The sequence below is a fragment of the Pteropus alecto genome, unplaced genomic scaffold (genome assembly GCF_000325575.1).
Source record: "Pteropus alecto unplaced genomic scaffold, ASM32557v1 scaffold320, whole genome shotgun sequence".
NCBI classification, from domain to species: Eukaryota; Metazoa; Chordata; class Mammalia; order Chiroptera; family Pteropodidae; genus Pteropus; species Pteropus alecto.
The window spans coordinates 808,901-823,700 of NW_006429963.1; the positions used below are offsets into that span (position 1 = coordinate 808,901).

The 14,800-nt window shown below is 48.8% G+C and overlaps 1 protein-coding gene across 3 annotated transcripts in view; it reads right to left on the reverse strand.

Moving 5' to 3' along the window:
* UBE3C (ubiquitin protein ligase E3C) overlaps positions 1–14,800 on the reverse strand; it is a 58,007-nt gene that overhangs the window by 35,778 nt on the left and 7,429 nt on the right. For 2 of the 3 annotated variants that reach the window (XM_025044881.1, XM_025044879.1), the window contains exons 9-12: positions 13,196–13,383; positions 6,431–6,517; positions 2,095–2,252; positions 895–1,127 (exon numbers count right to left, since the gene is read on the reverse strand). In XM_025044881.1, coding sequence (XP_024900649.1) covers positions 895–1,127; positions 2,095–2,252; positions 6,431–6,517; positions 13,196–13,383 — 666 coding nt within the window. The remainder of the gene's footprint in view (positions 1–894; positions 1,128–2,094; positions 2,253–6,430; positions 6,518–13,195; positions 13,384–14,800) is intronic. The other variant, XM_025044880.1, reaches the window with a different exon arrangement.

The following is a 14,800-nucleotide window of genomic DNA, read 5'->3' on the forward strand; positions in this document are numbered from 1 at the left end:
CAGGCTGCGCGCGCGGGGCGAACGGGCAGGCTGTAATTAGCCCGGCGGGTTAGGAGCGAGCGCTAATGGGCCTTTCCTAAAGTCTAGTCTGGCATCTTTCTCCGAGCGTGGCCAAGAAGGACGTTCCATTAGCAATATTAATACAAGCTTAGTTGATCATTTTCATTCAATTAACTTCTTTCAATTAAATAGATAGCTTGACAAAAGCAGTGATGAAAGACCTAAAGGGACAGCTGATGACTCGGACTGAACATTAGTGTGGAGAGGTCGCCAGCACTAAGCGGACTGTAAATCTAGCGCTCAATTTGGAAAATGCGTTTCTTCTGCTCTCACTCCCTTAATGAGCGATTTTAGCTGACGAGCTGTGTTTGCTGCAGAAATTTCACGGGAAGTCAGGCACCTTATTCTTTTTTTTTCCGCCCCAACAGTTCTATTCTCAGTGGCGGTGGTTTCCTGCCAACACTGCAGACACGGCGACCCCTAACTTCTCATCCCGCACGGTTAAAAATGAAGACATCTGAAATAATTTATATTCAACTTGCATTAAATTGATGAGCTTAGTCCGCCTTTGTTAATCAATTGCTTATAAGATTTTTAAGTCTGTAAGAGATCTTTTAATGAAAAATAAAAATATTTTAAAAATTTTATTTAGATGTTACCTTGTCACTGACAGTACTTAGGGCAATTATTAAAGATGCATGAAACAAGGCAAAAACAAGGTTTTAAAAGAAAGCAAACGTAAAATGAAAATGACTTTTCTAAATTTAAAGGTTTCGTAAATTAAAAATTACGCCTGAAGCAAACCTGTATTTCTATGCTTCTGAAATGAGTCAAATCAAAACACATTTACACATTCTTTGACCTCAGTAAACAAAACACATGTAAACTCTATACCTTAAACAGCTGAATCCATCGTTTCTGCTCCATCTGTATACACTGCTGCATTTCAGAACTAGTAGTAACTCCAACGCTCTGGAATGCTGTGACATATTCTTCTCGGACTTCCGGCTTCGTTTCCGGGTAAGCCAGCTTGATGATCCCTAAGCATGCGTCGCGAAGGCATCGTGACAGCATCACTAGCTCCTCTAAAGTAAAAGGCATCATGGATGATTGTCTTTGACCTACAACTGGAAAACATGATCCAATTTTCTATCATAACTTTTTAAAAACTTCTCAATACACACCAAAAGGCTTAAAACGTTTCTAGCATCTATGAAAATAGGCCATGGGGCCAGTGACAAACTGATTCCTCAAAATACTTACCTTCTACTTAACATAAAATATTCAAAGTAATGAAAACCCAGGACCTACAACCAAGATGACTCCACCCAGCAAAGCTAGCACTTAGAAGCAAAGGACAGATGAAGAGCTTCCCAGACAAGAAAAAGCTAAAGGAGTTCATCGGCACCAGGCCAGTGCTACAGGAAATGCTAGAGGGACTTCTTTGAGAAGAAAAATACGTATCCAGAGTCTAAAGAATGGCAATAACTACATATCTATCAAATTAAAAGTACAAAGTACTTCAAATTAAAAAGAATTAAGTGCTCCAATCAAAAGACAGGGTGGCTCGACGGATACAAAAACAAGACCCCTCCACAGGCTGCCTACAAGAGACTCACGCTTCCGATGAACAGACACGGAGACTACAGATAAGGGCACAGAAATAGATAGTTCATGACGGACCTGGAGGGTCGTGTGCGAGTGGAGGGGGTCAGACCGGGGGAGACGACGGCCATGTGACTGTCACATATGCGGAATCCAGAGAACCAAACGAACAAACAGAACAAACTTCTGGATACATGGAGGACATTCTGAAGGTGACAAATGGGAGGGGGTTGGGGGAGTCAGAGAAACAGGGGTGAGGGTTTAAGAAGCACAAACTGGTAGTTACAAGACAGTCATGGGGACAGAAAGCACGGCATGAGGAACGCAGCTGAGAATCTTGTAGTAACCACGCAGACGCACTGGGGTGATCGCTGTGTGAGTTACAGAGATGTCTAATCACTATGCTGTGCGCCTGAAACCATTATAACATTGTATGCCAAAAATAACTGGAAAATAAAAAAGTATTATTCATTAAAAAAACCCTCTTACCTTCTATGGGATCGCCGAAGAATTCGTTATCGTGGATGGAAATCAGTGAATGACTAAACAAGGAGCTAAAAAGGTAAAAGAGTGGGATGATGCGAGCGGAATCTTCGAACGACATGGGGGACCCCCTCGATATCACCTGCAGCAGCGGCACCACAGACCTTGCATTGGGGAAAGGGAGAGAAAAACCAGGATTTCAAGATGAGTTTTAGTTTGGGAACAAATTAAGACATAACATCAGGCAAATATAATCATGGAAAATCACATTTACGTTAGCAATGAATCCACTTAAAGGGAAAGTAAAGTCACTCTAACAACATAGGTTAATAAATAACAAAAAACGGCACCGACCCAGCACTCCCCGCGAATGCCCTCGGTAACAGGGTGAGTTCAGTTGCTGAAGGTGCACCGTGGCCCAGGGCTGGCCCTATGGAGCGAGGTTCAGGGAGCAAGGTCACTGCCAAGGACACGGCGTGGCCTCGGTGCTGAGAAGCACACCCTCCGATGCAGACCGCCCTGGCCGCATGAGACGCTCATCCAGCCACTATACCCAGGGACGTTCAAAGCAGCCGAACGTCATGCCCGGGTATGGACCTTCAGGAACCAGGTGCCCCGTTCTACGCCGGGCCTTGGTCTACCATCCAGGTGTGTCCCCCAGCCCGTCCCTGCACACCCCCCAGCCAGGGCCGCTCTGACGTGGGGCGGTCCTCTGCAGGCTCTGTGGGCTCACGCACCCGTCAGGAGCCGTGACCCCCGTCCGTCTTCCCTCTCACCTGGAACCCGTTCCCCTCCCTCGGGTCGAATGCGGACACTCAGCTCGCAGAGGGTCGCGAGCTCTTCCCACGCGGCATGCCCTGCGGCGCCCTGCAGCACGGCAGGCCAGTCCTGGGCTGGCAATGCTGTGGCAAGGTCCCCCCTCCCCTTCCTTCACGCACACACCCCGAACCTCTAGTTCCACAAGGCCACAAGTACACAGGAGGTGAGACGTGACCTGCCACCCAGCACTGTCGAAAGTTCCACGAGCGTGAGCTCGGCAGAGGCGAGGCCTGGCGCGGCTCTGCTGAGTTTGGCTGAACCCCGGGGGCTTCAGGGTCTCCATGGGGAGCTGTGCCGTCGGCTGGGACCCAGGCGGACTCTGTTCCCGCTGAGAGGCACGCTCCGGCCATCGTCCTGGCCGCCTGGGCGCACCTCGCTCGCATGTGCAGGCAGCACTGAGCGCCATGGCCAATGAATTCCAGAATGAAGGGTTTGGCCAACATAGGAACGCAGTGAGGACATGCACAAAGGGACAAAGTACAAATGTCCCACTCCCCTGCCAAAGCTGAGGTGACAGAAAAAAGCTTTGCATGTGGAGGCGCAGGGCCACTTAACTGGGCGGCGCTGGCTTCCTTACCTGCCCGGTGGCGAAGACAGGAGTCCCCTCCTACCTCCCGAGTCACTCCCCACCAAGCTGAGCACGGGGCCACCCACAGTGACACTTTCCAATGCACGGGGGAAACTGTTTAACGTCGCATGCTTTGTAGATGTTAATGAAAGCAAGGGTGGGTCCTTGGGAAGCCTTGCCCCTAAACGCGGACTACAAAAGTGACGGACGTGACTGATGAACCACTACTACCGTCCAGGTGCATCTACCTGGACTGGACGCGAGACGCCGCGTCAACCGGCTGCCTCAACCGGCTGTGAAGAAAGCATCTCTTGCAGCTACCAGAGTGACAGACCAGCTCTCGGCCGCTGTGCTAGCTCCCAGAGTGACGCGCCAGCCAGCTGTCTGCTGTTACTGCAGTCCGGAATGCCTGTGCTCGCAATCGTCCCCGTCACCACCACCGCGGTTAGGCCCGCACCTGCCAGCACGCTGAAACTCCTCCCGTCCCCTAGAAGGGACGAGGGCAGCTCCTGGCCTGAGCTCACTGGTTCTCCTGCAGCCCCTGGGAGGCCCGCGAAGGCATTCATCACTCTCATTCTAGTGGCAAATGTGACTGGCATGGAGGGTCAGGCGTGCGCCTGCTCCCGTCCAGCCGGGACAGAAATGAAAGGTCAGTCCTGATCCTCTGCTGGCCGCTCTTTCTGCCATAGACATTGACTCAAATATCCCTCTGAAAATAGGTCAGTCTCAAAGACTTACGTGCAAATCAAAAGTCCATAACTCACCGTAATGGAAGAGACACTGACTGATGACAGGAGAGCCGGCCGGGGCAGACGCACCGACGAGGCCCGGTGGCCCCTGGCCCCTGCTACTCCCCAGCCCAGGGGGTGCCCTCTGCCCCGGAGCCGTGCTGAGCACACGCCTGTCCCAAACACTGGAGAGCACTACCGGTGTAGACGCAGGGAGAAGCGGGCGCTACACTGCCACCACAGCCTGCTGAGTGACAGGCCCCGAGGGCCATGCCAGCCTCGGGGTCGGGGGCAGACGCACCGCTCGCTGCACACGCTGGTGGCACGGGCAGAGGGCCCTCGCGTTAGGTTTGGTAAAGCACAGTCTCAGGGAAGAGAGAAGCCGGCTGGCTGGTCATGGGGTTCATCTCCGCCTGCAGCCCAGTCATCCGGGAGCCTGTCTGGCTGCAGGCCCTGGGCTCAGACCTGGGGGCCCGCCCCCACGCCCACTAAAGCTGAGAGGTCCTGGCTGTGTGTGTCTGGCCGTAAAACTATTTTCAGATTAAATTCAATGCCATTTTCAGAAAAATCAGGCATTTTATTCTGATGGTCAATACGATGAGATGTACATGGGAGTTGATGAATATACTCTAAGTTTCTTGAGAGACTTTATTTTAATAAATTAAATAAGTAAAAAAACACTTCAAATTCTCACGAGCTTTTAAGAAATGAGTTTTAAAAAAATGTGCGTGACTTTGCCAACTTATTAAATAATACTAATAATTTAAAGTAATTAAGGTCACCTCGTTTTTCTTTCACACACCACGACTCCATTTCCTCGCCCAGAGACAAATGCCATAAACAAGGAAGCAATCATCAGGCAGAGCTCTGTCGCTAAGCTGAGACACTGCAGGTCAATGCCAATTTCCTGTCCCGGTGAGGCCCAGTCTCCTGCCTCAAACAAACCTGTCACTCCTGAAAGCCAAGGTGGACGTGGCCATAAGCAGCTAAAATGTACCAAAACCAAACCAAAACACACCTAATAGCCCTGCATCTCAATCCGAAAAGGAGGAGCTATGAAGAACATTGCTCGGTTTCTCTCGTCTCTCTACTTCTGCGCCTTCCCTGCACATACACGGCGAATCACTCAGCCTTTCTGAGTTTTACCAGTTGCAATGGTACCATTAAAAACTCCCTTTGCTCACTTAAGATGCATTAAAATTAAAAGAAAAAAGCATGAAAGTAACTCAAAGTAATGCTATCAACAAAGAGACACCCCCTCTATCATAAGAGTAACTCTGTACGGAGGACCTGACACAGGGCTGACCGCGGCTGACGCGGGGCGCTAAAACGCGGTCGTCGCTCCCTCGACGCCCACGGAGAAGCTCGAGAGCCGCAAACCCCAGCACAGGACTTGTCAGCAGCATCTACGGGGCACAGACCAAGCGGGACTGCAGACAACATGAGGGCACATTGGAACGCCGAACGCCCCGCCCGCACCACAAAAACTCCTCCCTTCAACTTTTTGTCTAGTCCGCTCAAAAGACAAAAAAACGAAACAAAACAAAAAGCAGCACTCCTCCTCCCGAAGCTCTGCGCTGAAGCTGAGCCGCGCCCTTGCGCCAAAGCGGGCGAGGCCGGCAGTGCACGGCGAGGGCAGCGCCACGTGCCGCGCGTGTGGAAGTTCGGTCTCCAGCGACAACCTGAGTCGACTCTGTCTTTCCGAGGCACAGTGCGGGGGCGGGGGGTGTCGCTGCGGTCCCCGACAGGGGGACTCGGCATGGTGACGGGCTAAGGCAGCTTACCGCGAATGTGAAATTCCCCACTTACTCCACGTTCCACTGAAACCTGCACGTTAAAGATTCTAGCCTTCGAGTTACAGAAAGATTCAGATGAGAAAAATATCATTTCAACGTAAAGGTTTTGAAACCTACTTCTACCTACAATGTCTGATATCTTTAATGCTTGTAGAGCAAAGAAATTTCAAGTCTCGTTTTCAAAAAATGTCTAAGATTTATAAGACAAATTAACCCTTAGATAAATCCACATCCTTAATATACATAAGTAATTATATATATAATTGGCATTAATTTTTTCTTATGAAATAGAAAGCAGTAAAATTATCTTCTAATATGAAATAAGCTATATCTAAGTAGCATTGAAAAATACCTTCTTACAGCATTTTTTATTAGCTTGCCATTTTCCATGTTTTAAGCTCAATCTGTAAGTCCATGTGACACGTACGTACCCTGTGATCATCCGTGTGGTCATTGAAGATATGAGAAACCAGAGATGCCTCAGAAACCTGGCATTGAAGGCTAAGCTGTAGAGAAGCCTGAAAGGAACGGGAAACAAGAGTAAGCGAACACTCGTTCAACGCGGTTCTCCAAAAAGCGGTGCCCCGAGGATCAGGGACAATCTGAGAAACACCCGCGTCACCACCACAGAGAGCACGCTTCCCACAACAGGGCTTCCCACGACAGGCTGCCTGGTGAATGAGGGTCACCGAGAACCGTCTCTGGAACCCGTCGACCGCCCCAGAGTGCGGACAGCCGGGCTGGGGCTCCGAGGTCTGCCCCTCGGGAGACGGGATGTTGGCCAGCGCAAGGTGAGTGTGCTCCCTGCTGGGACAAGCCGCCCTAAATGAACACACTGTGACATCACGGTGGCTGATATCATCACTGCTGACAGACCTCTGTAAAACGTGTAAGTGTTCAGTGACTGGTTTTATGCCATCGTTCTTGAAACACACACACAAAATTGTTTTTCAAAATGTTAACATCTAAAAATAATTTAAACCTAAAAATATGTTTTAAAGGTTAAAACTGCCTTCTGTATAATATCAATTTGACTTAGAAACTAAAGAACCTTGTGGACCACTTAAATTAGCCCTATGCAGGACACTGCATTTTTGTAACAGGATGTACTCGGTAGTCACAATTTTATAATCAGAAAAAAAATGCGTATGAAGCGCGTTTAGAAGCGCAGCAGTCAAACCTCACACTTCACGGACGAGACTAAGGCACAGCGATCAAGGTTAGGGCGGTGGGAGCGGCACCGAGGGAACGCGTGCGCGGACTTCGCGAGGCGCAGAACAGGGAGGAGGCGCGACCGCGGGGCTCAGGGAGCAGGCGGGGGGGCGTCGGTCTCCGAGGTGGGACCGGCGCGCGTCAGGGAGGGCCGGGGGGCGGGGCATGCGACGTGCCACGTGGGGACCATTAAAACCCACATGTCGTCCGGTCCGCCACACTTCGGCTGGGGTGCTGAGGCTACAGTGCAGTCTGGCTCCAGGACGGCAGAGCCAGCCGGCGGCAGAGCAGGCAGACACCGAGGCTGCTGAGGACAGAGGGCTCCCCCGCCCCTTGACGAGGGGACCACGGCCCAGGGCCCCTCAGATTTCCTGAGAAATGGCCGTAACCATAACTGGATGTAGTGTGCACCCACAACTCTCTATGGAGTCATGGCGGGACTTACTGTAAACACTGTACGGAGTAGAGTATAAAATATTTTAATAGACTAAATCTTGTGAGACGTGTATTAACTTAAATGCCCGTAGTGGAAGAGAAATAAAGAGGGTTTAGAGAAATAAGTCACTTTTCAATAAAAAAAAATCTCAAACTTGCTCCACCGAGTGTTTTCAATCCAAAAGATGGGACCGTCCCTCGGGGTCAGCATCTTCTGAGTGCGGAGAGACCAATGTCATTGCAGGTGGAGCAGCCTCAGGTGTCCAAATGGCATTAAAAGCACAATCATAAAAACCAGTGAGAGTGTAAAGGACGTAACTTTTACCCAGAATCATGACATCTCGGGCTAGAAAGGATCTAGATCGTTCAGCCCAGCCACTCTTCAAACGTCCGTGGGCCAAAAGCAGTCTGCTTTCCTTAGGAGACGAAGGGCTGGACATCAAGTCTAAGGTCTTTCCCAGCTCACACGTAGGACTCCACATAAAGCATGCTGTCTGTCACAAGTACGCACGATGACAAAGAGGTAACAACACTACACCAACTCACAGGAAAGCCAACTAGCTGAATCTCAAAACTAGGTGGAGACAGTTTTAAAAACTCTATTGGCATAATGAAAAATGGTAATGACACAGTAAGTTACAGAAGCAAAGCAAATGACCCGTGCTGTCAAGCACGCTGAACTGGCCTCACCGCTGTCCATGCAAAAGGCCACCTAGAATCCACTGCAGGTGAGGCCATCCTGCTGAGGACCAGAGCTACGTCGAGAAGTGGTGATACACGCCCCATCCCTGAGGTATTCAAAACGCTCACCGTAAACCAAATATATAAATAGAGTGTTAAAGTTTTGATTTTCTTTATGAAGTTTTATATGCTATAACAGATATCCAAACGATCAAAAAAAGAATAAGAAAAAAGCTATGAAAAACATGAATTTTCAACATAAACAAACTCTGGAAGGCTAGTATTTCCTGGCCTTATTTCTCTTTGGTGAAGAAACTGAGTTCTTTTTAAAAATTATCTAGTATAATGTTACTGATAGCAAGATTCCTCAAAACTGCGTTCAATATAAATACTAATATTGAGCACCTCGAAAACCTGAAAAACTACGTCCTTTCAAAAGGTGTTTCCTTTGTTTTTCTTAACAACAACGACACCACAAGGCAAAAGAAAATTAGCAACATTTCACCCAAGCTTCCCAGAAACACAGAGTTAGAGCTTTGGTATCAATCTTACAAATACTGTGTACGCGGGTAAACAAAATGGGTTCTCCCAATATATTCTCTTATAACATATTTTCTCACAAAAAATTATAATTAACATCTTACCATATATATCTGAAACACCATTTTAATGGTTACACATTTCAAAAGTTATATATCAAGTTAACTTTGAAACAATTATATTTCCTAAATCACTCAATAGACAACAATAAAATAAATTCTTAAACATTTTTATAAATTACTGACGGTTTAGTTTGGGGCTTTCCTGCTAAAAGAGAAAGAAAGGACATTTTCTTTTCTTTTCTTTGGTACTATGTTTCTTTTTTTTTCAATTTTTATTTTTCAATTAGAGAAAGTGACATTCTTTACATATATTGGGAAACATTAAAAATTAGCCATTAAGTTTTATTTAGCTAAGACAACCCTTTGAGTTAATTAGTAAAGGGCGACACTTTCAACTCAGGTCATAAATTCCAGCCAGCTGTCTGCAGAGACAATTCAAGTTATTAAAGAGAACACAGTGGACGACACCAGCTCACACAGACAGTAGGGGTCACAACAGCAAGGTGTTCTCAGCTCTACGCTGTATGTAAAGCTGTCACAGGTGAAAGAAGTATAAGTCAGCCACCCAGAGACACCCCCAATCTTGTAGCACACAAGTACAAACGTCACACTTTGCGTTTTCCTACTCAAAGCACCACTTTATTGGCAAAAGCGATATTAAATTGCAATATTAAAATACATTTCACCTCTGAGATAATGCAAGATTAAAAATAAATTCTAAATTTCCTTAATGATAATAAAAACTTCAAGACATATTTCAGTTGGAGGCGACCTGCCAAAAAATTTTTCTTCCCCGGCAAACCAGGCACTGAGGATGGAAGAGAAGCGTTAGGCATGGCTGTGTCAGATGAACGGCCCTGCGCTAGAACCCAAGCCAGTTCAAACACGGTTCCCTTTCTGCTGACAACTCACTTCCTTCATTTAACACGAGCAGACGCAAACGCACTCTCTCTCAGGCCAGTGTGAACTAAATGGGAAAGCGGCCCCACTGCTGCTGCCGCAACGCTCCCCGAGGCCCCCCGAGGCCCCGTACCGTTTTCCTAGCACTGCCCTGAAAACGGAGCAGCGGACGCTCCCCACGGCCTCCCCACAGCCTCCCCACAGCCTCCCCGCGCGCCCTCCCCACGCGACCCTCCGCGTCACCTGTGATCAATTATCTACCTACCATTCGCGAGTGTTTACAAAATTCTCGTTTCGACACTCACTACAGACTACACTGCTTAATGTGACTAAAGCTAGCCTGCTTTATTGTTTTGATGTGTCTACCAATATCTGCTGCCAATTTATCATCTACATATGATTTCAAAAGAGATTTAATAAAAAAATCATTGTGTTGAAATATTAAAAAGCTCACGAATTTTATTTGACCTAACAGAATGGAATTTTAACGTGAATCAATAGCTGATTAAATCTATTGGTTATACATAAAATGTGACTGACAATAAAAAGTAAATGTGAAATTACAGGTTAAAAAAACAAATTTGTTTCTCTCTTACATACACCCTCAATATTTTTCAAAAATACTATGAAAACCTACTTACAAAAGCGTGAGCGGTTTGTAACTGCACTGCACACGCGACACGAGCATGCACTTCCGCCCATGGACACGTCTGTGAGGGGCTCCGGGCTCCGTGTGGACCACGGAGGACACGGCCCTGCGGTCCGGGGCCGAGCACGCTGAGAAACGGGGGCGCGGGGCGGGGGCGCCATCCGCTTTCAGGACACGAGTCTAAATCACGATGCTTGATAACATGCAGTCAAGCTGACTCATTCCAGCCACTTTTGGTAGAAAACGCAAGAATGTGGTGCAACAAAACTGATCTGTGAAGCCTTAGGATTGTATGCATTTGCAAGAAAACTATAGGCAAACTGTAACGTCAACCTTGCTGATCCCTAAAACACTGCCCTTGAAATTCTGTTTCAAAGTTTTTAGATATTAATAGAACAAAACAGCCACGGCCCCAAGAATATGCCCATTTACCCACCTTACACATAAACCCAACTCCTTACAAATGAACACTCCGAACAGAACAGCTGCCATAAAATGAAAATGCCCCTGGAGCAGGCGTTAGAGGGGACGCGTCACAGTACAAACATGGGAGGCTTCTGAAAGACGGCGACCTGAGCATGAGTGACGGACAGCTCAGCCAAGACGGACAAGCAGCAGGAAGACGCCTCTGGACAGAGACCGGCACAGGCAAAGGAGAGGGACGAGACAGCAACAGCAACAGCAGCACGGCGGGATCCAGGAAACGCAGGCGCGCAGCACGGCCGAGGCTAAGCGTGTTTTGTGGCTAGAAATGAAGTCGGAGATAAGCGAATGGCCGTAAGGGCAGCTTCCACGAGCCAGCCAGCCACGGGGCGTGCTCCCCTGAAAGCAAAGGGGACCCACTGGCAGATGTTTAAACAGGAGGATGCAGGAAGTGGGGTTCCGTTCTGACGATTCAGTCTAGCAAAGCACGGCACGCAAAGAGCAGCGCTCGCAGACTGCAGGGGCCACAAGCAGGGGGCGCTACCGAGGCAGGCCCGGATGCGGACCCAGATGCTGGCCCGGCGCCAGGGTCGCACGCGGCCCCACAGCCTCCTGAGATAGTGAAACCACTCTGAGCCACTGGCCACACGTGACTGCTGGGCACGGGAAACGCGGCCGGTGGAGCCGAGGAACGGGGCTTGCGCTTGAATTTCGTGGTCCACTAGCAGCGGCCCTGCACAGCAGCTCCCGCAGCGCACGGGCTTGGGGGAGGTGCCGAGTTCGGCCGCAGGAGGCGTGAGGGGTCCGAGCACAGCCCTGTGGACTGTGGGAAGTGGCTGGAGCCACTTGTATGGGACAGCTCACCCAGAGACCGACCGAGCAAAAAAGGACTAAGCAGCTGACGATCACTGCTAGACACAAAGTACGATGGCAAATCTCCACCGGGACAGGAAGAGGGACGACAGGAGCCTGGGGGACTCGGGCGTGAGCTCTCGGCCAGGAATCTACTAATCGTGTTTTAAACAAAAGTTGAAAGCAGTTAAAAACTACGCCGGTTAAAGCAAGCCTATTTGCTCATTCATGAGCTAGAAAACATTCTAAACACTTAAGCCTAACAGACTTAGGCCATAACGAAGCCCCCCAAGCAGCTCGCAGAGGAAACGGGCGCCGCCCCCACAAAGCAGGCTGCACGCAGCTCCTCGGCGGCGCGCTGGGCGCAGACCAGGGCAGCGGCGCACGGAGATACAGCCATCGCTCCCCAGCAACTACTCGCGGTGCACTCTGCGCGACAGCAAAAGCGAGTGTCCCACCTAGTGCGGGCTCGGACCCTCGGATCCCACATCCTGCTCTGAGGCAAGCAGCTACCAGGAGCTAATCGCCGGGAGGGTCACAGCTCACGGCATCTCAGTTCCTCCAACAGCAATAAACGCGGGTCAGCTCAGACAGCACCCAACTAGCGGGCTGTGTCCGTGCTGACGAGGCGGCTTCGGCTGATGACATGTTCCCACACACAGCTCATTCCAAAGGACACTTTCCTAACACAAGAAACAGCTCTTTTCATGTCTGGGGCTAGCATTTTATAAAACCAAAGTGGACCCTCTGGGGTGACCTAAGTCATCTGACAATGCAGGAGCTACTTACTGACAGGGCCTGGCAGCAGGTGGCCTCTAACGCCAGTCCCTCTGTTCCTAGTAGAATCACTACATATTTCTGCACTGAGCTCTATTTAATATTTTTCTGTTAAAGTTCCAAGAAATCACTAAACTGACATTCAAAATAGAGGGAAAAAAATAGTTCAAGATTATCATCGCAAATATCTAAGCATAAATAAGCCACGTTAACTTGCTTTTCCGTCTCAAAAGTTTCTTCAAACTTTTGAAAAACAAAACTGTCAGAGCGCCAGAGTAAGCTGTCGCGGCAACCTGACAGCGAGAACTGTGAGAAAGACGCCGCGTGCTGGTGCTGTCAGGGCAGGCATGAGTCCGCCTCTCAAAGTGGGAGGTTAGAACCAAACTGCTCTCATTCCTAAGACGTTACAGAAAAATGAGCTTCTGTCATTTATTAACGTCTTACACACAGGGCGCTTCAGAGACTCACGGCCAGGAAAAGGACTCAGAACAGTTGGTTCGGGAAAGAAAAACTTGCATTTTCCACCAAGTGCGTGGACAGCAGAACATTCTACGGCACGTCCTATGAGGGAAGAACGGAGAAGACGGTGCAGACGGAGACCGAAGCGGGGACAGGGAGGAAGGCGTGCCCCCGCGCTCTCGCGCCGGCACCCCAAGCGGACTTGCCTGGCTTTGGGCACCATCACCCGATGCTGCACCATGAGCGTGTGGCAGACGGCGGCCACCAGAGTGAAGGCCTCCTGGCCCGCGGAGTCCCTCCACACCAGGTCTAACAGGGTGCTGGTCTGCTGCTTCGTATCCAGCTTTCTCAGACACTCCTCTGTTACGTATGGTATTGACAGCCGGCCGTCCTCCTAAAACGCCCAGACAAATGAGTCTCCTTAACGATGTGCCATTAGAACGCACTCTACGCTACGAACACATATAAAATCTTACTTTTCCTCAAGTGGAAATACGAGATAGGCATTATCCAACACTTATCCACAGCACGACGAGCCTCTCGATACCTGTACCGCTCCACCCACCCGAGTAACAGGGGCCCCAGAGCCGCGGGCGCGATGGGTATCAGGCGCCGGCGAGCCCGGCATGGCACGGGTCGGCGAACATTCAGCTTCTTCTGCCCATTGATGTGGCCGTATTTTCAGTATTTGCATCTTAAGAAAAATGTATTTCATATTTTTTGGACTACAGTGTACTCAGCATACATGTGTGAAAATATATTATCACTGATGGAATTTCCACTTAAAATTATTTGAGATAACAGTTTAAGCAAAATAGACTATTAAAGAATGTATTTAAAGACAACCAAATGAAATAAATACATAAACCTATTATTTTATGTCTTAATTTTACTAGACCTGACTCACCGAATAAAGCCTGAGTTAATGCTCTATGCAGTTTACCTATTTGTGGTATTAACCAAAGATATACACGTTTTTCATACGTGTACCTAGATGTGTAAGTATGAATTGGTACGTGACATTGGGTATTGGTGATTGTACTATGTGGAGACCCAGATGGATATAATTTATGTAATTTGTAATAAAACACTATCAGAGATAAAATAAATTCTATGTGCCACACTGAATCTTTCAATCAGATGCACTTAAAGATGTCATAACAAGGACTACATAAATAACAAGACATCAAAGCGGACTTTTTAAATGTCAGAAGTGCAAGCAAGAGCAAGCCTACACGCTCACTTTTGTTCCGAGTGTGCCCACAGCAAGGACAGGCTTCCCGGGGCGTCTCCAGCAAATGGCCTACGCCCCTTCCTCATGTGACACAAATTACATTGTGTACAAAAACTGTCTTCTAAAAACAAAACTTTTATCTACATTCTACCTACAGATCCCACTTCTTTGACCGTACAATAAAATTCACTTTTTGGTGCACGGTTCTGAGTTCTGACAGATGCTGCAATTCCAGCATCCACCGAACCCTCAGTTCTCGCCTTCGTGATTAACCGTCCTCCGCTGGACCAGTCTGCTCCCCCTTTCCTGAGACCAGACTTCCGGCCGGCCAGCTGACCTCACCTGCCTAACGAGGCACCGAAGACCCATCGGGGGCTCACCTCCAGCCATTCAACCGCACGAGGGAAGGGGCCAGCAGATGTACCGCTTGAGTGAGACACATCATGTGTGTGTGTGTGTGTGTGTGTGTGTGTGTGTGTGTGTGTGTGTGGGAGAGAGAGAGAGAGAGAGAGAGAGAGAGAGAGAGAGAGAGAGAGAGAGAGAGAGAGAGAGAGAAGAAAACAAACAGAGAGAGAGC